The sequence below is a fragment of the Daktulosphaira vitifoliae genome, unplaced genomic scaffold (genome assembly GCF_025091365.1).
Source record: "Daktulosphaira vitifoliae isolate Bord-2020 unplaced genomic scaffold, ASM2509136v1 Scaffold_1, whole genome shotgun sequence".
In the NCBI taxonomy this organism is placed as follows: domain Eukaryota; kingdom Metazoa; phylum Arthropoda; class Insecta; order Hemiptera; family Phylloxeridae; genus Daktulosphaira; species Daktulosphaira vitifoliae.
In genome coordinates, this window is record NW_026099572.1 from 19847410 (window position 1) to 19869701 (window position 22292).

General features: G+C 27.8%; 4 protein-coding genes across 13 annotated transcripts in view; 1 reads left to right on the forward strand and 3 right to left on the reverse strand.

The window, feature by feature from the left end:
• LOC126896498 (neurobeachin-like protein 2) overlaps positions 1 to 22292 on the forward strand; it is a 111089-nt gene that overhangs the window by 22189 nt on the left and 66608 nt on the right. Inside the window, exons 32-33 of the mRNA XM_050669329.1 lie at positions 12276 to 12425; positions 12837 to 12994. Of these exons, the coding sequence (XP_050525286.1) occupies positions 12276 to 12425; positions 12837 to 12994 (308 nt within the window). The remainder of the gene's footprint in view (positions 1 to 12275; positions 12426 to 12836; positions 12995 to 22292) is intronic.
• On the reverse strand, positions 261 to 8653 carry LOC126896502 (sialidase-like). Of its 10 annotated transcripts, none has more exons than XM_050669342.1 (3): positions 8447 to 8653; positions 2886 to 3570; positions 261 to 2708 (listed from the first exon to the last, which is right to left on the reverse strand). In XM_050669342.1, exons 1-3 carry the CDS (start codon positions 8468 to 8470, stop codon positions 844 to 846), a joined length of 2574 nt encoding a protein of 857 aa, XP_050525299.1. In that variant the 5' UTR covers positions 8471 to 8653; the 3' UTR covers positions 261 to 843. The 10 variants fall into 10 exon arrangements, with proteins under 10 accessions (XP_050525299.1, XP_050525301.1, XP_050525300.1 ...); XM_050669344.1 differs by having other exon boundaries at positions 261 to 2528; positions 2706 to 3570; XM_050669343.1 differs by having other exon boundaries at positions 261 to 2348; positions 2526 to 3570.
• Positions 14229 to 15355, reverse strand: LOC126896531 (cuticle protein 21-like). The gene is made up of 2 exons (XM_050669427.1): positions 15202 to 15355; positions 14229 to 15080 (listed from the first exon to the last, which is right to left on the reverse strand). The coding sequence occupies exons 1-2, from the start codon at positions 15205 to 15207 to the stop codon at positions 14361 to 14363; spliced, it is 726 nt and encodes a 241-aa protein (XP_050525384.1). The 5' UTR covers positions 15208 to 15355; the 3' UTR covers positions 14229 to 14360.
• LOC126896525 (uncharacterized) lies at positions 16272 to 19812 on the reverse strand. Its single transcript, XM_050669420.1, has 2 exons — positions 19675 to 19812; positions 16272 to 17781 (listed from the first exon to the last, which is right to left on the reverse strand). The coding sequence occupies exons 1-2, from the start codon at positions 19684 to 19686 to the stop codon at positions 17008 to 17010; spliced, it is 786 nt and encodes a 261-aa protein (XP_050525377.1). The 5' UTR covers positions 19687 to 19812; the 3' UTR covers positions 16272 to 17007.

Sequence of the window (22292 nt, forward strand, 5' to 3'; positions counted from 1 at the left end):
TGTATACTATAATATGATATCCTGCAGATTTTTTTTTTTACAAGAATATAAGAAATTAATTTGTTAAATCATAATTACTTGATATATGTTATAAAATAACACTCTAAAACATAACAAAAAATAATTAACATTTTTTTTTTTTAGAATTTTCATTTTTATCAGCTTATAAAATACTGTATTTTGATGCTAAATTTGATTGAATTATATTAGTATGAATAAAAAATAATTTATGATTCACAATGCATTGAAGATAAAATTTAATTAATAGTCACATTCACTCATAATTACAATTTATTTGATTTTAATGTACATCAACATTATAAAAAACAATTTGTTACATTATTGTGTATTTAAAAATAACACATGATTATTATTTATATATAATACTTAAGATTAATTAAATTAAATGAAGTATTATCTTAGTGTATATAAAATGTACTTCATATAGTATTTTACATTTTAATGCAACGAAAAAAAAACACACGTTTTTAAAATTTATTTTCAAAAAGTGTGCTTTTATTACATGAGCTTATGTATTATAAATCTTTAGTTTTGTGACCAAAGTGATGTGAATCCATTCAAAAAGCCTAGTTATTTGAAATATCTAGAGTAAATTTAAATTTAATCAATTGCGCATATACATTGGCAACTTAAAAATTTTAAATTTTAATACTAAAGATTTCAAAAGAGTATAGTTTTTACACTTAAATAATGTAAAAACAACTTATATAAATATTTGGTTCAATTCTGCATATTTCTATACAATAATAAGCTTAAAATAAAAATATTAATATATTTACAAATATTGTTATATTGTTCATGTCAAAACTTATTATAATAGACTTATCTTAAATGTTCGACTATTTTCCACTGATTATCTGAAAAATTTTGAATGTTTGTGTTGTATTCTTGTTGTTCATTGTTTTTATGATTAAGTGGAATATTATCTGATTTTAAACCTAAATTTTCGTTAACTTGTGAAGGAGATTCTTCATAGTTAAAGCTGTATGTTTTAGTTGGAGCTTGAAATCTAGTATTAGGATTTTGAGTTGTTTTAGAAATGTATTTTAAGTATGCATTTAGCTTATCATTAATAACAACTTTTTTACTATTAATTTTATTTTTTTCATCTAAATTTGTTGGTGTTCCTTCAATAACTTCTGATGAATCTTTTAAGCGTCTTTGTAAATCATTTCCTGACATTGATTGATAATCTGAGTTTAAAGTATTGAATTGTGACTGAGGAATATTGAAAGACAGTGTTGCTGTTTGACTTAGACCAGTTTTAACAGCTGGTTCTCCATAAGAATTTACAACTGTTAATTGAGAATTAGAGTCTGGAAATGCCACAGAATTAGATAAAGTACTGTAAGAACCTTGAATGCTATTTCCATCCTTAATAGAACCATATGTCACTGATGTTACTCTTGAAGTATCTTTATTTGATGATGGTAATTCATAGGTAATTGATGGCATAGGTGCACTGAATTGTGTATTGGAACCAAAAATATTACCTAAGTTAAATGAAGTTAAATCTGCATTCCCATTATTATTTACCGATGCATAAGAACTATACGAACTTGATGATGGTGTTCCATAAGAAGATGATGGAGACGATGAAAGACTATTTGATGGCACTCCGTATGATGTAGCTGGTGGTGCACCATATGACGACGAAGGTTGAGATGGTGTACCATAAGAAGAAGATGGTGCACCATATGATGATGAAGGTTGAGATGGCGTACTATAAGAAGATTGTGCACCGTAAGAAGGTGACGGCAAAGATGGTGCGCTGTAAGAAGAAGATGACAAAGTTGGAGTACCATATGATGATGATGGCAGCGATGGTGCGCTGTAAGAAGACGATGGCAAAGATGAAGTACTATATGATGATGATGGTGGCGATGGTGCACCGTAAGATGACGATGGCAAAGTTGGAGCACCATATGATGATGATGGCAGTGATGGTGCACCGTAAGAAGAAGATGGTATAGATGGTGTTCCATATGATGATGATGGTGGAGATGGTGCGCCGTAAGAAGAAGATGGTGCGTTGTAAGATGACGATGGCAAAGTTGGAGCACCATATGATGATGATGGTGCGTTGTAAGAAGAAGATGATATAGATGGTGCTCCATATGATGATGATGGTGCGCCATAAGAAGATGGTATAGATGGTGTTCCATATGATGATGATGGTGGAGATGGTGCGCCGTAAGAAGAAGATGGTGCGTTGTAAGATGACGATGGCAAAGTTGGAGCACCATATGATGATGATGGTGCGTTGTAAGAAGAAGATGATATAGATGGTGCTCCATATGATGATGATGGTGCGCCATAAGAAGATGGTATAGATGGTGTTCCATATGATGATGATGGTGGAGATGGTGCGCCGTAAGAAGAAGATGGTGCGTTGTAAGATGACGATGGCAAAGTTGGAGCACCATATGATGATGATGGTGCGTTGTAAGAAGAAGATGATATAGATGGTGCTCCATATGATGATGATGGTGCGCCATAAGAAGATGGTATAGATGGTGTTCCATATGATGATGATGGTGGAGATGGTGCGCCGTAAGAAGAAGATGGTGCGTTGTAAGATGACGATGGCAAAGTTGGAGCACCATATGATGATGATGGTGCGTTGTAAGAAGAAGATGATATAGATGGTGCTCCATATGATGATGATGGTGCGCCATAAGAAGATGGTATAGATGGTGTTCCATATGATGATGATGGTGGAGATGGTGCGCCGTAAGAAGAAGATGGTGCGTTGTAAGATGACGATGGCAAAGTTGGAGCACCATATGATGATGATGGTGCGTTGTAAGAAGAAGATGATATAGATGGTGCTCCATATGATGATGATGGTGCGCCATAAGAAGATGGTATAGATGGTGTTCCATATGATGATGATGGTGGAGATGGTGCGCCGTAAGAAGAAGATGGTGCGTTGTAAGATGACGATGGCAAAGTTGGAGCACCATATGATGATGATGGTGCGTTGTAAGAAGAAGATGATATAGATGGTGCTCCATATGATGATGATGGTGCGCCATAAGAAGAAGATGGTATAGATGGTGCTCCATATGATGATGATGGTGGAGATGGTGCGCCGTAAGAAGAAGATGGTGCTCCATAAGTTGAAGAAGGTTTTGATAAAGAATCATATGTTAAAGATGGAAATGATTTTAATGACGTTGAACCATATGAAGTTGGATTAAGTTGAGAATGTGTACCGTACGAAGGGGAAGGGGGGCCATAAACTGGTTTTGGTTTAGATGGTGGACCATATACTGGTTTTGGTGGCCCATATACTGGTTTTGGGGGTCCATATTTAGATTTTGGTGGGGGCCCATATTTATGCTTTGGTGGTCCATAAGATTGTTTTGGTGGCCCATATGATGGCTTAGGTTTGGAATGTACTCTAGGAGGACCGTAGGAAGATACTGGTGGTCCATACGAAGTTTTTGGTTTTGATGGCAGACCATAATTTGAAGGTGGTTCTCGTCTTATTCTAACTGAATTATCAGCCCTTAAAGTATTTGTTAGAGCAAGCAGAAAACATACCTAAAAAAAAAAAAAGAATTTTTTCATAGTTTTATGCATGTTTAACTTGTTAATGTGTTATACATATTAATTGAGATTTAAATTTATAAAATAATTTTTTTTTTTGAGTAATCCGAATAAATAGATTTTTTTATCCCATTTCTCCTACAATATAGGGTCAATATTTTAAAAAATATCATTTTTATTGAAGTTTGATGAAACGAAATGTTAAATAATATTAGCCTCAATTGATCAAATTATTTTATTAACATTTAAAAAATATATAAGCATAAAAAATGTATTTTATACATTTAAATGTAAACTTTTATTGATAAATAAGGCTTTCATTCAGTTACAAGTAAGATTAATTACTCTAAAATGTCTTTTTTTATAACAACTTAGAGTTTCGGATAGTTTTCAATCATAATGCACTTAGGTAAAATAGTGTTGAATTTTTAGTCATAATATCTACAGTTGTGAATCGTGATGAACAAATTTCATTAGTGTTTTAGAAATTTTTAAATTTAGCAGTTTATTCTATAAAAATTGTCCTGAAAAAAGTTAAAATTTAATTATTTATTTTTCATATCTAGGTGTTAAAAAATTGCTTTAAATACATATATTACATATATGTTCAATAATAATATTCAGTTTTATATGATTAACGTTTAATTTAATTTATTTAAGCGTTAAGAATGACCGTAATGTAATATAAATTCAGAGTAAAATAAAAATATAGTAGATTACAGTTTAATATTTAGCACGTATTTAAATGAGACGACTCTTTGATCTCTCTTCCTTAATTGAAAATAAATGTTTAGGTTTAATAAGTGAAAATTTTGAGATTTCAATTGAATAATTTTTCTTGAACGCTCTTTTGAACTACAAAATTTAGAAATAACGATTTTGGGATTGGAAATAAATGTACTTTATTGTTTATGAAACTGGATTTATACTAGATCTATGTAGTTTGAGGTAACTATTATGGATATACCGGATGTATAGAGCAACATTTCTGACCACTACGTAGTTCATTTCGATACTGCTGTGTTGACCTTCATCCACTGGCATCGATTGTTTGACCTATGTTTTGACCCTAACTCTTATTTTTAATAGAATATAAACTTAAATATCATTCTAATTGGCTGTCACCAGCAGGGATCATTTTATATATTTTATAAATTAAAAATTGTTCTTACTTGCAGTAGTATCGCGTAAAAAATATAATTAATCTATTTCAGATTAATATTATCTTTTGGTCGAAATAATAAAATAATTGTATTACTATTGTTACGTCAGTAATGCTAATATAACATTTTGTGAGAAAATTCATTAGGAAGTTATCAGTTATACGAAGTTTTTCTTTATATTTTTAAGGTACGTTAGCAAGTTTTAACTGTTGATGAAATTCTTATTCATTAAAAAAACTACTTTGCACTCATAATTGTTAAAATACTTATGAACGATTTTCAAACGGTTATTAGACTAAATTTTAGTTTTTCGCACAAAGCTTAAAGTGTTTTGTCAAATAATTTTAATTAAATGGAAATTGCAAAGTTTTTTTAAATGTGTATAAATATGTGAATATACATCAATTAAAATAGTTTGTTGGTGCTTAGGGAAAATTAAATAATGTAAATAAATTAAACAGGTGCGTCATTTCAGATTATAATAGACTAGGGCAAATTTTTGAACACATGCTACGCTTGCGATTTATCTTCACAATATAATCACAGAACTAATCTTATATATAACAAAAATATTTTCAAAAAATGTTTATAAGAATTCTTTTTTTTTACAATTTTAATATAAATAAAATATAGTTTTTAACGTTTATGTTAGTTTGAAGGATGGAGTTTTATAATGATAAAAACAATTATTTAATAAAAAAAATATGTATTTGTAATATTATACCAAAAATTGTCTAAAATAAATAAAACCTATAACCTCTCCTAAAAGGGGTGATATTGAAAAAATTGTAATTTAACAACCTCAAAAACATTTTTATCAATTTTTTTCTATTCAAAAGTAGAAATTGTGACTAATTTAGTCCTGCTAAAATTGTGTTTTATTTATATGTGTTTTAATACATACTGAAAATTTAGACGGAGCAAATACCCAAGTTGCTCTTCTCTAAATGACCCCCTGAAATTAAATAACAATTTATACTAATTGATACGTGAAGAAAATAGTAACTATCTTTACTTTCACTGATATCTTTGTTATGTTGCATTATTCTGTTATACATGTGGAGTAGTAATAATAATATGTTCATTTATTTCATTATTAACAACCTTGTAAAACGTATTATAAAATCATAATAACCGAAACTCAAACAGACAAAAATTTCTTTTATTAGAATATCCAGTTCTTTACTACGCCTTCATTAAACGTACCACGTGTTGACGATTGTATTTGAGATAAATGTTTATGTTACATATTTATAGTTTTATTAATAAGCCATTGGTTTATATTTATTTTGATTATTGTAATGATTTTTTATTTAACCTTTTTAAAAGGAGGTTTAATGTACATTTTATCATTAATTCTAGTGGAATGCTCAGGACTTATTTGCGGGAAAAGATTATATAAAATAAAATATTAAGTGTCTCGTCCAAATCGGAGTAAAAATTATCATTAATATATAATTATTTTCGATATAGGGGAGGAGTCGGACCATAATTGTCTTTCTGGACCACTTTTTCTGAACATAGATACCTAATAATGATTTTTTATTAGTATGTATCTAAGTGCTCCTATTGTTTAATTAACAGGAATTTAATATTTATATCTTTCTTCAGTTTCATCAAACATATAAGTTTTCTTAATTAAAATTTTATGACATTTTATAGAACAACTAAGTTTTAATTATTTAAGTATTTTAATTATATTTTGATAAAATATAATTAGTAAAAATAAAATATTTTGTTTGATTTTTATAAGTTAAGGTATATTAATAACACAAGTTATTTTCTTTTTTTAATTGTTTTTAATGTGTGATTGTAAAAATTAATTACAATCATTTCATTCATTAATAACTTAATAATTATTTGCATAAATGTATAAAATTCTTGCTCAGGTGTGTAATTTTTTAATATAGAAATGATATTTGCTGTTTAAAAAAATAGTATTTTTTTGAAGTTCTGGTTCGTTAAAGAAATTAATTTTGATATCTACTAATGGGTCTTAATTAATTTTGTGTATGGTAAATGAATAATGTTTTATTTAATTATTGCTAATAGACTGTCGGTGGAAACCGTGAAAGTACTCATAAAATATTACTCTCATGACAGCGCTCTATGGCGTAGGTAATTTATTTTTTCGCGTGTATAAAAAGTGAAAATCTGTATTTGTATTTTAGGATTTATATTTTTTTAATTTTAAAAAGTATTTTTCTTTGATTTATAAGTGCGATCACATTTTTTCATATTGCATAAATTTAGTTCTTTTAGATAAATGTATAAAAAAAAAGTGTTTCCTTTATTCCTTTATTATTTTTGAACATTTGGGTATTTTAATTTCGTTGTATTTATACGACGAACTATATTGCATGCAACTGAATTGAATTTAATCAGTTCGGATATACAATTTATTGTATTTCGCTAAAAGATATTTTTTCAAGTGATTATCAAGACCAACAAAGCTTTGTATTATTGGAATAAAATTATTCTCAGGTTGACAAATAAGCGTTCAGTAGAGGAATTAAAAAAATAGAACTAGAGAAAACAGTTAATAAATTTAATTAATACTATAAATAAATGTTTATACGTTTGAAGGTATAATTCGAAGAATAATTAGTTGTATCACATCAACTTAAAAATAATTTTATTATTATTATTTTAAAAAAAGTCAGTGTTGCATTGTAGTTTTCCATTATTTAAAATTCATATTTCATATAAATAAAACAATTTCATTGTTATGTAAATTTTACATTTTTTGGGCGTATGTACTAATTCATATATTTTATTATTTAACTATAGTTTTAAAACTGTTCTAATAAGTATTTGTGGATTAAAAACTTTATGCGCCAAGTTTTCCTTCAATTTATTTTAAACTTTCAACTTAAATTTACTATTTCTATTTATTTTATTGTTTTATAAAGAAAAGTCAAGTAAAAGCTGTGAATATATCGGTCTTTTATCCCAATTATACTTTTTACGGTGCAATTAGAGTACCTATTAGACTGTCAAATAATATGCAACTGATTTTATCGGTTTTTATTGTGTCCATTGTGTGTCTACTTATGAAACAATATAATTTTGTATAAATTGTCATCTGTTCATTGTAATAATCAGTTCTCTTTTATTTATAATTGTGCTTGCTAAATTTAAAATTTTAGGAGTTTTTTTTTGATTTTGCGCTTTAATTTAAATATTATTTTTACGATAGAAGTACTTTATAAAAAGAAGTTGACTTCTAATTTATAGTATATTTTCGATTTTTAATTTTTAATTTTAATAAAACAGTACAAAATTATTCAAATAAATGTTATAATATTTTTGAGTTAATTTCACAACAGTATTTTTAAAAATGAAGTTCATGTAAATGACAGTTATATCTGCTATGATAGGAATTTCTCAGTCTTATATCCATTTAAAATATCAACAAAAATTAAAACAGTTGAACGTTTTATATGGGAAAAGGCATAAGTAACTCTTCTCTAGTTTTCAAATACATAAAAACAAAATATTTTCCTCATAAATATATGTAACTAACTAAATTCAAATAGCAATATATTGATAGAAATACAATATTCGCATGTGATAGTGATATAAATAAATCTGCCGTAAAATTGCTTACAATTTAGATGAATAATAAAAAAGTATCAACAATTGACTTGTGCTATTTTTTCATAAAAAACGTTCAGTTATACCAACATTTTATTTTGTTTACTTACTGCTTGCACAATTGTAATGTTCATTTTGTTGTTGAATTAATCCAAGTTTAATTTTGTTGTTAAAATAAAGTAATAATTCGTTGCATATATCAGTAGTCACACAATATAAATACGAATATAGTCGTAAAAAAGACTTAACACGTCGCGCACACTAGACGAGATTGTTGATTCAACGACGTTCTGGAGCCCACTACTGGTCCGAATCTTTCGTTGAACGTCTTCATTCTTTTGCTTGGATTTCAAACACCCGGAACTTACTTTCCCACTTACTTTATATTACTACTACCACTTCTTCTACAAAAAAAACATCTCTAAACCCTCTTAATCTCATAAGCTCACCAAACAAAATTTTGCTTAATTAAAGGCAACTGACCATGAATGATACACATCCATGCGGATGTCTATAGTATCATCTACAACATTTTCATTGAAAGAAAGTTTCATGAGTCAATTATAATTGCCTTTTTGTTGACTCATCGAAATTTTGCGAGCTATGATTGCGGACTAGTTTTCCGATTTAAAATCTCCTTAAAATAATTATTTTAGAATATCCTTAGTTTAACTGAATTTTATATCTCTGCTTTCGAGCCTACGCGTTGAATTTAAACATAATTCACATTATTTTTACTTTACTATGTTATCTCTAATAAGTAGCATTTACGGTAGAAGAAATAGTATTTTTATTTTTCCTGTCATCAAAATAACATTTAGATCTTGATTAAAAAATTTATAATTTTTTAATATAACTGTAAGCGAATTTTTTTGAATGATGCTTTTGTGTTTATAGCTCTTAGTAGTTATATTTCAAGTGTTTTAAATTATTAATTCATTGATCTTGAACTCGTATTAAAAAAGTAAAATATATTTTTTAATATTCATGAGAATACATGAGGTATTCACAAGATACAATTTTATACCTTGAATATGGTTTCTTGAACTTACGATCCGATTACTTTAAATATCAACTCGTTAATGACTGTACTTTAAAGAAGTATAGTAGTTGGAGGGCATTACGTTAGATAGGACGTATCTTATGTCTTTTTACTGTAAAGGTACTTATATAAAATAGCTCTCCTATATAAATAGCCCCCCTTTATTTGATTTGCAAGAAATATAAGCCTTTCAATAATTTCTAAAATGTGTAATATTCAATCGAAAATAGGTAGTCTCTAATAGCTTATATTTGCTCTATGTCATTATAAATAATAATTAATAGCTTTTATTGTAATAAAAAAAGAAATTTAAGAGATCCGGGTACGTACTTTTTAGTACTTCTTTATCAATATAAAATTGAGTCGACAAATTATAATTTATGACGTTAATTTAGTATTTTCAATCTTTTTTATTGTAAAAATGGCGCTCTCGTGTAAACTTAAATAATAAATCTAAGTATTAACAAAATCATTTCGGGGTTTTTTTTTTTACCTAACTATCAATTTTAGTAAAGTACTGCATTTTTATCTTAAATTAATGCAAAAACTAGTACAATTTGTTGCAACATATTCTAGTTTAAGTACTTGATGACGCTCGACGTGATTTTCATCTATCTCTAATTTTTGCTATTTAAAATAGCAAAAATAAAGACCACAGAGTTCATTATTTTTATACATCTAGTTTTAGGTATAATAGACGTTTTGTAGTAGACGGTAAGACCTTTACCATCATCCCCAAGTACCTGAAAAATACCATATATGTTTATTCTTATTAATGTGATCAACTGACCGATCCGATAGATTAAGAAATACGAGTTTCATAGTATTATAAAAAGTAAAACTATACTTTTGTAAGTACATCAATAACATGTGTTAGTGACGCTAGTTTATTCATAAAGTATTAACATAGATAAACGATTAATGGATTTTAAATATCAAAACAACAATATTCTCATGTTTTAAATATGATTTCTTATTGAAAATTTTCTTTATACAGATAAAGTTTTTTCTTAAAATTCTTATTTTTCACCAATTAAATGTTAATAATATTTTTATTTTCATCACTATAAAATACGTCGTGAAAGCGAACCATCTTGATAGTTTAATGTGACCCAGTCATTGGTAAATTATTATCTACTGCTCACTAGTTGTGACATTGACCTCCGTTTTTTATATGTTCATTTCCATTAGCATACGATTAAAGATTATATATAAATACATCTGTTAACTGGCGTTTAGCTTACTATTAATTATTTCTCATTAAAATTTAAACGTTTAATGCATATCGGTTACAGTTAAATATTTTAAACTCGTTTTTAAAAATGTGTTTATGTATACTTTGTTTTGCGGAAAACGTATAAGATATTATACATTAGCTGTAAGCATTGGCCGGATGTGTGTAATATTTTACGCAAGACAATTAATGACTGAATGTAAAATGAAAAATTAAAAGTCCATGTTTTGAACTCGTAGGTCATAATATATTAATTAAAGATCTAATCATTTTGTGATTATGATCTTGTAACATCATTTATGCTATTATCAAGCAGGAGGACTCTTTATCATCCGAATGTAGGTGCATTTTACCGTAAAATATTTGATTTTTTGAACGATAGTTGAAAACAAAACGAATTACAATGTACATGCAAACTTTGATACATTTACAAATATTGGACTGAATGGATACTAGCTATTTAAATATTCTGCATACATATATTTTTTTTGTACGTAATATTTTTCATACATTTTCAATAACCATAGTGTTACCAAGTGCTATTGTCTATTAATGTTTTTGATACGATTGTAATTTTTCCTTAGGAATGATATCGTTTCATTCATTCGAATTGTATTGTTCCGATGTAACATGTGATTGTAGCGAAAGTGTTCCAATATTTTCGTATCATATTCTCTGTAGTTTGTGTCAAATATTATGTGTCTTCAACATGACAAAGTCACCTTGGTTACATTTTCCATTAATAAAATGTATAAAATCAGAAAAATAGTTTACACTCCATAGTCTGTCTTATAGTTAAAAATGTACCAAGTCATAATTCATACTTACGTATTACAAAGTACGGAAATAAACTAACGACAGATATAATCAATATGCAGTCAAATGCAGGTTGGCATAATGTTCGGCTGCCAGACGATGTTGAAAAGTCGATGATTTCCTTTCACTGTGTATAAAAAATCTATTTACAGTGGCAGCGGTAGCATATAATCATAACAATAACTAAGTACTTCTCACGGTGTCTAGCCACCATTATCGATGTAGGGGTCACGAAAGGTTCGGAAAGTGAAATCATTGTTATTTTTTTTTTGTGCGGTACGATTTAACTTTGATTTTATTCGAGTGTAATAAGTGATGCACATTGATAAATAGAAAGCTGGACCTTGCATCGATTTGGGCCAGAAGTGCTTGGACCAAGATAATAATAATAATTATATTTTAAAATGACATCCAATCTATGCGTTCCTCTTTTTTCTTTTTTTGGATCACAATTGAACTGAAAAAAAAATCTTCTTTTTAATCTAATAATTTACTGTGTATTGATAGTTTACGATGATCATATTTAATTAAAGAACAAAAAAGTAAAGCATATTTTCGAAGGTAATAAATTCGCGTTAACAGTTTCACATGACATGGATCAAAAAATAACATTGTTATCCATTCACTTCGACACCCTCATTCCTACAGAGAAATTTACCACTTGCTGCTATAACTGACACGTTAGATAATTACATGTTTACTTCTGACCCCCAGAATATGTGATTTAAATTCTAATCATAATAGGTAATACTTTATTAAACCAACATCTTGTCACACCTGTAAAATGGAAAGTACTTCAAATGATTAATGTAATATTTAAAACTAATTGTCTGTAATCTGTGTGCAGGTTTCAGAGCTTTGCAAAGAATACAGAAGATCAATGAATACAGAAATTACTGAATCTATGAACACTTTTTGGGCAGAGTGTTATGAATCGTACAAATATGCATTGGACGTCAGAAACCGACTTGTAGCTGATAGCCGTAAAGCGTTTCAGGTATAAAATATTCATGATCTTTAAAGGCATTGGCTTGTGAATTAGTACTCCATTAAGGTCTCATTGTAATTAAATAAATCTACTTCCTTCTTTTTATTTATATTCAATTTATTTATTTGGGTTGTTGTGACAAGATGATTTTTAATTTTTGCTCTTTCAAATATTTTAAAAAGTCATTACGCACTTTCTAGATAAAGAAACTAGTTTATTTAAATCAGAAAGGTGTTAAAAATTTTATATTTTTGTTAATTAAAAAACAATTTTTAATTTGTATTTTAAGAACAAATTAATCTTAACGTACAATTATAATTCGTGTTTTTCATAACTGCGATTTCTTTTAGTTTAAGAGAGAAAAATATAATGGTAATTCCTAATAGGTGTATGGATTATTAATATTTTGAAATATTTTAGAATGCAATTGTAGAACCATACAAAATTAAGAAGGAAGAAGAAGAATCCAGAATATTTTTAATCGAAAATCAAAGAAAAGCACAGCGGTTATTGGTTAAAGCGAAGTGGAAACAAATAAAAGGATATCTTTGCGGCGAGAGAGGGCCATGGAAATCAAGGTTAGTAATATATTTAGTAGTAGTTAAATGTATATTCATAGTAATTTACATGTAATTATTTATTTTGAAATTTTTTTCGAACTTTTATTTAAAATTTTTGCTAATAAATTTTCAGTAAAAGACTAATTTTAAGCTCTTGTAATCTAAAAAAATTTAGAAAGGTATACTGGCATGAATTTAAAATCAATATTTTAAAAATGTATGAAGGAATATCTATGTGTGTTGCTTGGTCTAACCTTTAGATTACAAAAGAAAAATAATATCTACGGGATAGATTAATGTTTAATAAACCTTGGTACTTTACAATATTAAAAGGTTATGAGGACGAGAACTAATGGATACATTAAAATATTAGAGAGGTAAGCAGAAGAAAACATTTTGATTGAATAAGAATATAGTAAAGAAATCTTGACTGGTTATGATTCTGAGTAACAGTTTTCGATGGAGGTGATTCATTGAGCCAAACTCATTTTATAGTTACAACCAACAAAGTACTCGATGTATTTGCTGCTTCGATTTTTGTTTACAGATGTCAGATTTAACATATTAGCACCCCATAGTAATTATATTTAGTTGTATTGTACGTATGATAGAGTATTTAAATATTTTATAAGTGGGTCACCGCCTGGACATTTGCGATGTCTATTTGATACTTGTTAAGTTATTTAGAGATCCATTTACTCTGTCATAAGGTTAATCTTTTACAATCGTTTGTGTCAGACTTTATAATGATGCTTAGAAATTTATTGTGGTGAATTTGAACTAATAACATACAGGGTGATTGATTAACGCAACATCTTAAAAAATATAAAATATTTTATAATTAAAAAAAAATTGGCCCTATTCTCCTCTTTTTCTTCGAAATATTTAAATAACTATAAATAAATAACTTTTAAGTTTTTTAAACGGAAACATATATCTTTAACTAACTTAAACATAATAATATGATTGGTTGTTAACAACTTTTGCACCAGAATTTTGAAGTTACTAACTCTTAATTATAGTAAGTGAAAGTGAAGCTCGGGTCTGTTTATTTTTATCTCTCGACATTTATAAACCGCATTACTTTTCCTGGCCTAGTAAAAAAGTGCTAATATTTTTTTTTAAATACTGATTAAAAATTTGTTATCCACCATTCATTTTTTTTCTTATTTTTACCTTAGTTAAATATGTATATTTTCACTTAAAAAACTCAAGCTGTATAGGTATAATTAGTCGAATAAATAAATAGTACTTCTGAAATTATATCATTTATTACAATTTTTTTATACATTTTGTCTTTAAGTTATGAAATAAGTAACTAAATGTTATAAATTATGTCAATCGATAATACACCGTATAATATATATTGTGAACTTAAAACCGTTTATCTGTAACCAGTTTTGGTTTTGGTTTCGGGAACAGCAAGAGTATTTCTCAACGGTTTTGTGCCCGCGGGCGCATACCTGACTGGTTCCACTTCAACGGCATCTACTTTGATGGTTTCTACGTCGTCCGATGAGGCGACTGTTGGCACAAAAACAGCTTGTACGTCCGATTTCTGTACAAATGCATTGAACCCGTGTGTTGGATCAGCCGTATAGTCAACAGTTCTTCTGGAACCGTCTGGCTCTACCAAAGAGTATCTGCCTTTGACGAAATTTCCTTGACGAGTTTCTTCTTGGCTCTTTGAATCTCCGGTCAATTGGTCTTGAACATGGTAGGCAAAAGTGTATGATGGGTTGGCTTGGCTTTGTAATTGGGCGGGCACTACTTGCAAAAATTTGGCGACTGGTACTACTGTAGGTGTATAGGTCTTGACTTGAGCAATTGGAGTTACTAGCTTGGTTGTAGGAACTTCAAAAGTGGGACTTACAATTTTAGCGGGTGTGGCATCGACGGCAGCAGCGGCGGGTACCGCAATTTTAGCTGCAGGTACTGTGTAGGCAGCTACCACTGGAGCCGACTGATAAAAAGGTTGTAAGTATGCCCAAGCTAATGGTCCGTGGGATGATACTGAAGTGGTGGCGTATGCTGGAGCTGGTACGACGACTTCTGCAATGGCTAAAGCCGTGACAGCTGCTAATATTGGCAAAATGATGAACGTCTGAAAAGATAATATTACAAATTAATTTAATGATATATATATACAAATATTACTAGCTTCGATGGGAAACTGAGAAGGTATTTTCCTATCTAAATTTAAAAAATTGTCCATTTGTACTTACATTCATTTTAATGGGCTGTTTTATTTAGTTTTTTTTTTGTATGATGTTCGATAGAACTGATTGAAACGGTTGATTGACGATGTGACTTCAACTTAACTGTTGTGCGTTTATATATCATTTAAAAGACCCTCGCACCCCTCCATTTTTAAGGACATTTTGTACGCGTGGACAGATTTAATTCGTATCGATGGATATTATAATAAAAATATGAGTCTGGCACTGTGTGCTGAATAAATTTAAGCTCATGTCTTAAATGACCATGATTTATCATCATTGCTTGCATTTTGTAATGAAATGGATCAGTTATTAAAATGCATTATACCTGCCAAGTGCTCGAATAGCTTCTTCAGACCCTTTTCATATTTGAATTTTTAGAATTATTTGGTTATTATTATTATTATTTTTTTTTGTGTTATTTTAAATTGCAATTTGAAAGTTTCTTTGGCTTCCGTATATTTTATACGTATTTTTTTTTTAATTAAGAAAACATAAATGAATAAAAATTAACGAGAGTGATAGAAATAAATAAAATAGTTTTGTACTATCATGCTGTATAAACAATAGATAATCATAATAATTGGCACGTTTCCTATAATTGTTTTTGTGATGAAGTAATAACATATTTGAATAGGTAAAGCGTGTACGTGAAGGATGGCCAAAATATTGTATTGTCGAGGACACTTAAGTGGTTTATATTGCGAGGATGATGTAGGCCTAGGTCATATAAATTTTAATTTGTATTAATATTGGCGAAAAATCCATACGTATGATTTTAAATCGTTTTGTAGGCTCCTTGTGTAGTTTACTCTCAATAGCATTGGATGTATGAAAAGCAGTACTGAATATTAATTGGCTTACTACAAACAATTCATTAAACCTTAAGTAATTTGTATTTCTCGGTTTGTTTAATCATTATTATAGTTCCGTACATATTTTATACGTTGTTATTAAAAAATATTTATGCATTTATGATGCACAATAATTTTAAATATACTCTGTATTTTTAGTTTTATGCTTACAATTACTTATCTTTGGCAGACAAATATAATACTCTATTTATGTTCAATAATTTAAATAATTCAAGCATTGTGTTTTGAGAGTTTATATACTGTGTCTAGTTGCTTATAGTTCTGATACTAGTTACAAAATTTTATACCGATTACATTTTTAAACTTCAAATTTAGAATTAATTGTCTTATTAATAACTAATTTTGACTATATAATTTATTTAATAGAATATCTATGAACTGAATAATTTAGCTCACTTAAGTAACAAATAAACATTACTACTACAATTACCACAAATTTTTCGAGCTTAAGTGTATTATTTTTCAACTTTTTTAATAAAGTATGAAATAAATTGATCTTATCACTAGGTTACATTGAATCTTAATTATGATGATATTCTATTTAACCCTCATTACATTGAAGTCGGAACTATCGCGTTATCATCAATACAAGTGTTTACGTAATAGTAATTCTTTACATTACAGTGGGTTATTGCTATCATTAGTAACAGTATGTGGACATTTGCTTTCGAAAAAAATATAGCTATTCTTACTAGGAAAAAACATTTCAATTTATTAACTTGGTGCAAACATAAGAAGTAAACTATTATTACTATCACAACATGCGATGAATGTTTTTGTAGTATTCTCTATGCATAGAAATGACACTATATTAATTATGTCCTATTACCAGTTTGCTTTTCAATATAGTTTATAGAAAAATATATTATTTTAAAATTAGCTATAGCTAACTTCCTCTTTTTGTGATCAGTGAACTTTGCGATACACGTGAACCTTATCATGATTTTGGCGCAGTTCCGTTTCCTTGGTCGTCTGTTACGTTAAACGACTTTTGTAGTTGAACTATTTCTCTTATATGATGTTGTTTCGGCTCAACATTTTCATTTTTATTTTCACTTTGAACGACTAAAGGTGTTAAAGGTATTGGTTTATTAATTACATTGGTTATTCTATCTCGATTGTATATTTCTTTTCGGACAACCGCATTAAACCCGGTTTTTGGCGAAGCCGTATACTCTACAATTCTTCGGGTTCCGTCGGGCTCTACCAGACTGTATCTTCCTGATACAGTGTCGCCATCTCTTATTTCATGTTGGTCTTTTAAATCGCCAGTGTTATTGTCCTCGATGGTGTAACCATAACTGTAATGCGCCGAAGGTTGTTGTCGTTCGTTCGGTATTCCATTTTGCACGAGTTCATTAGAATTGTATTGCAGTGGACGTTCTTCCGTACGCGGTTGCACGTTTTGCGGTACAGGATTGTAACTCGGTGATGGCTGTGTTTCTATGTTTGGATTGAAGTACTGTATTGGAGACTGAACTGTTTGATGTATGAAAGGTATCCGACCGGAGCTCAGCGTAAGTGGTATAACTTGATAATGTTCACCCGGTAATGGATACTGAAGAGCTTCGTAGGAAATTCCGACTGGCTGATGATTTAACGGAACGAATGCATTGTAAGGATTAAAAGGTTCTGGATTTTGTTGTGGTAACGCTTGTCCTGTTGTCTTTGCGAACAAATTGAATAATGGAAGTAGAACGAAAACGCAAACCTATGAAAATACAATAACACGTTTTAAATATTTCATTTCTTACTGCATAAATATGCTCTTTGCAATGATTATCCTTTTGTCGCTTTGAATAATACAGTAATCTTTGTAATATCCAATATAGGCCAAAAGAAAACAGCAGTGTAAATTAACACAATACCCGCACGTAAAATAAACATAATTTTAATCAAATTAAATAAAAAATATACACCTAATGCAATATTTAATAACCGTCCTTGAGAAGTTTAATTCAATTTGTGGTCGAATAGGTTAGATCATTTTTTTCAACAATTATCAATTAGAAACGGCTAGACATTAGTTTTGTGATAGTCTATTTTGGAATAATATATTATTAGTTGATTTAGTTTACATTTTTACTCAGTTTTTATACAATGAAACAGATGTGAAACATAGTAATTACATATTTCACCATTATTTCTTGAGAATCGATTGACTAATTTAATCTGAATACGAGTTACTATAAACGTGTTTTTAGAGTCTATAATTTGACCATATTTTTACAAAAATATGGAATTTTTTATCAAGTAGTGTTAATGATAATGCATTGATGTATTAAAGTATAAATACGTGCGATGACATATTTTATTGCTTTATAATACCAAATAAAATTGTTGACTACTTCTCCTTTTCATGATTATTTTTTGGGTTTATTTTGCCTAAAATCAGCAATTCGTGTATCTTATGTTTAATTATATGTTAACTTATCATTTGTAAAGTTGGGGTTTTGATCAAAATAATAATTTTAACCTCAAGTAGTATATTAATATACGCTTTTTATTAAACGTTGTAGCTGTATTTAAAGCATTTTATGTTATTTTGAAGTAACTCATAGATATAGACTAATATTTTGTTTTATAAGCAATGTCGCAACTAACAAGAAAGTTGGAAAATTCTTGTCGTGGGACCCTGAGAATTTTTGTTATTAGACTATCATTAATATTTAGATATTTGTACTAGAATAAAGTGATCAAAATTTAGAAAAAAGCAGCTTTCAACTTGAAAGGACCCTCTCGAGATACTTACTTTTGGGCCCTTTAAAGTTTAATTGCGTTATTGATAATAAGCCACGAGTGCAGTTGTAATGATTTTTATATTCTAGTGATTATGCTGGTAAAATAACGGGATTGTGGTCTTACCATATTGTAATAGAATCTAAAAAATAAATAAATAGTAAGACTGCTTTTGAAAAACAAACATCGTTTTTAAAAGCTACTTATTAGTTTAGAGACTTAATAGAAATTCATCTAAAATTACTTAGATCCATTTCTAGATTTTATTATATTTTTTGCAGAAGTAGGTTATAATTTTTATTTACTTTGTTTTATTAGTTGATAGATATTCTCTAATTATTGTTTCTATAGTTTAAATCCTTAAATTAATTTTTAATGAATGAACAAATTAAATAGCATACAGACGTTAAAAAAAAAAATTAATTACTTTGTTTATACAGCATAATTTAAATTTTTTTCTAATTGATACTTTACATAAATTGCATTTCAGTTAGAAAATCATCAGAACTGCCAAAAGTAAAATAACGACCTTACTGTAATACTATACAAACATAAAATTAAAATTAATTGGAATTCGGCAACAAAAAGATTTCTGATTTTTAAGAAGCATACTTCCCATAGTTATCAAATTATTTTATTTTGAAATTTATATTAATGTCTTACTCATCCTCCTTTTTATATTCTGAAAAAGAAAGTGTAGGTTACAAGTAAGATTTTGTATAATGGACGAGATCCCTCATTAATAGAATTATTAAAATTGTCATCTATGCAAATCGTACTTTTACTTTAAGGTTTGGCGTGTGCATTTAATAAATGATGAAGATATTGTTCTTCATATAAAAAGTAATGTATGTGTATAACTTACGGTTACATCCATGATATATAATAGCAATCAACGATCCGTACAACGTTTTCCTTTCTCTATTAAAACATATTCACACGCAGCAATATAAGTTCACAAATAAGTCACCAACTGTTGTAAATATAATGCATTATATACTAGACCCTAAGCATTATAATTTAAAAAATATTGGGAGTCAATTATTTATTTCCTAAAATACTATGGTAATAACCAGTAGGGGTTTCCGTGTCAAATTAGCGAATCGAGTCGTGTTATATTTTAACTAAAATTATTGACCAGATTTCTAGTTATAATAGTTGCTGTATATTGTTTATTTTGACATTGATATACACCTGAAATGTTTCTGAACACATTATAAATTACTATTCTTTGTTAATTACGAGAACGATTTTTGTTTACTAATTGAGTTTGACTTTTATTACTTATACACGATATCAGAGATCAACTTTCAAATAATATAAATTTTACTTTTTGAAGAGCAATGTGTTCTAAAAATTAAAGAAGTAATAAATTTTATTATTATATGAATATTTTATATATTACTTGGTACTATTAACTTATCTAAATTAATTAGGTACGACACCCTTTGAAAAGTCAAACAATAGAGAACGCACAAGTTATTAATAAGTAGGGATTAATTATTCTTTTATTTTATTCTAATAAATAAAATTGTATGTACATATTCAATGAAACCATTTATTTAGGGTATTTAAATCCGAACTTTAATATTAATCATCGTAGTCGTAGCACAATATTATTATTTAAATGAATCTATTTAATATCCAGTATTTATAATAGTTGAGGAATATTATTTGTAAAAATAAAATATTAATTTAACTAATAAAGTATATGAAATTTACATTTTTTTTTATTTATAATATAAAATAGTTATTCTACAATTTTTGATGAACTTAAAAAAATAATGAATTCCCTTGATCACTTCTTTCACGATGGTGACAAAATATGACTGACACTTATTTTGAGTGACTTTGTTCCTGTAGGTATCTTTTAAAATTCAATCTCAGTTATAAAATTTATGACTTGGAATAATTGACTCTTGACAAAATGCCTCAAAAACATTAAAAATTATCCTCTCAAATTCTTTTAAAATTTCCCAATAAAAGCGCTCTTTAAAATTACTATGAAATAAAAAATATCCTATTTAAATGCCTTAAAACAAAAAAATTACTCTATAAAATTTTTTTATATTCATTGATTCGGTTTTGTATTAAAAATGATTAAAAGTTTTAAAAGTATTTCACATTTTAAAAATACTATTTTTTTAGACACGATATTTTGATTAATGTGATTAAAAAAAATATCTTTTGAAAATCAAAAATTACAAATAATGTTAAATAAAAGTTTTATTTTGATTTCTCAATTACATAAATAGCGATTTTTATGTCTGATGAGCATTGACTAAGATAATCTTAAAATATGCGTTGAAATCTGTTACCTTATGTTTATTGAAATTTTTATATAAATACAATTTAAAGTTGATTAATCACATAGTATACTCTTAAAATAACTCGACTATAATATAGTTGAACTTTGCATTAATTAATTTTTTTTATTGGTTTTTAACAAAACTTTAGTTTTTTGTTGTTATTGTATCTCATACAAATAGGTATTATATTTTTTTTGGTTGGCATGTTGTAGATAATTATTTGTCATTTAAATAATTAATTTAATTTGCTAATAAATAATCGTTTATTTTCAAGTTATTAAAAAAAAAAAAAAAAAAAAAAATTATAACTGCGCAATGCCTTACTACATTACTTTATACTACATAAAAGTTAGTTGTGTAAACAAAATAGTATTTCACTGTCAGGCGCTACATAAATAGACATAGATTTCCATTGAGAATTATTTTTATATTTGTAAATATGTAACTATATTCATGATTAATATTTAATTATTCGTTTTTCACATTTTTATCTTTGAATAAAAATATTTATAAAAAAACATAAAACTTAAGAAAAAAAAAATAGAATAAAACTTATATATTGAAATTAAATCACAAGATAAGCGAAATAGCACTTAAACTTCAAATTATGTTACATTTATTTTCTTTCTTATTTTTTTGGTTTTTTGACACAAATTTATAATTTAGGTATCACTAGTCATACTTATTTTTATTGGTTCTAAAACCTTTCAATAAAAAGATGTAAATTTTAGAAGTTATGAACATTGTCAATAACATTTGAATATTTTACACGAAACATCACAACTGAGTGCCGACTTTAACGCATGTAAAAAATCATTATAATAGTGAATGACATTATTATTCAATCATTTTTTATGTAGTTTATTAATTTATGTAGTATACAAGACTTCCCACCAGGTTTGACATCTTTAATAACTTTAAATCCAGCTAATATTTTGCATTACTTTTTTTTTAATGATTTATACTGCGTTATAAACTTAATTTTTATCATTTAACTCCAATATGAAAAGATACATAAATACAATTTCATTACTTTTCTTATTTTATTTCTAATTTTTATTCGTATACATAGACGATAGGACAGTACATTCAAGATATATCTAATGATAAAAATTATAATACCCGTGTCTCAAATCCAGACCGCACTATAGAATGTTAGTAACCTCCAAAATAC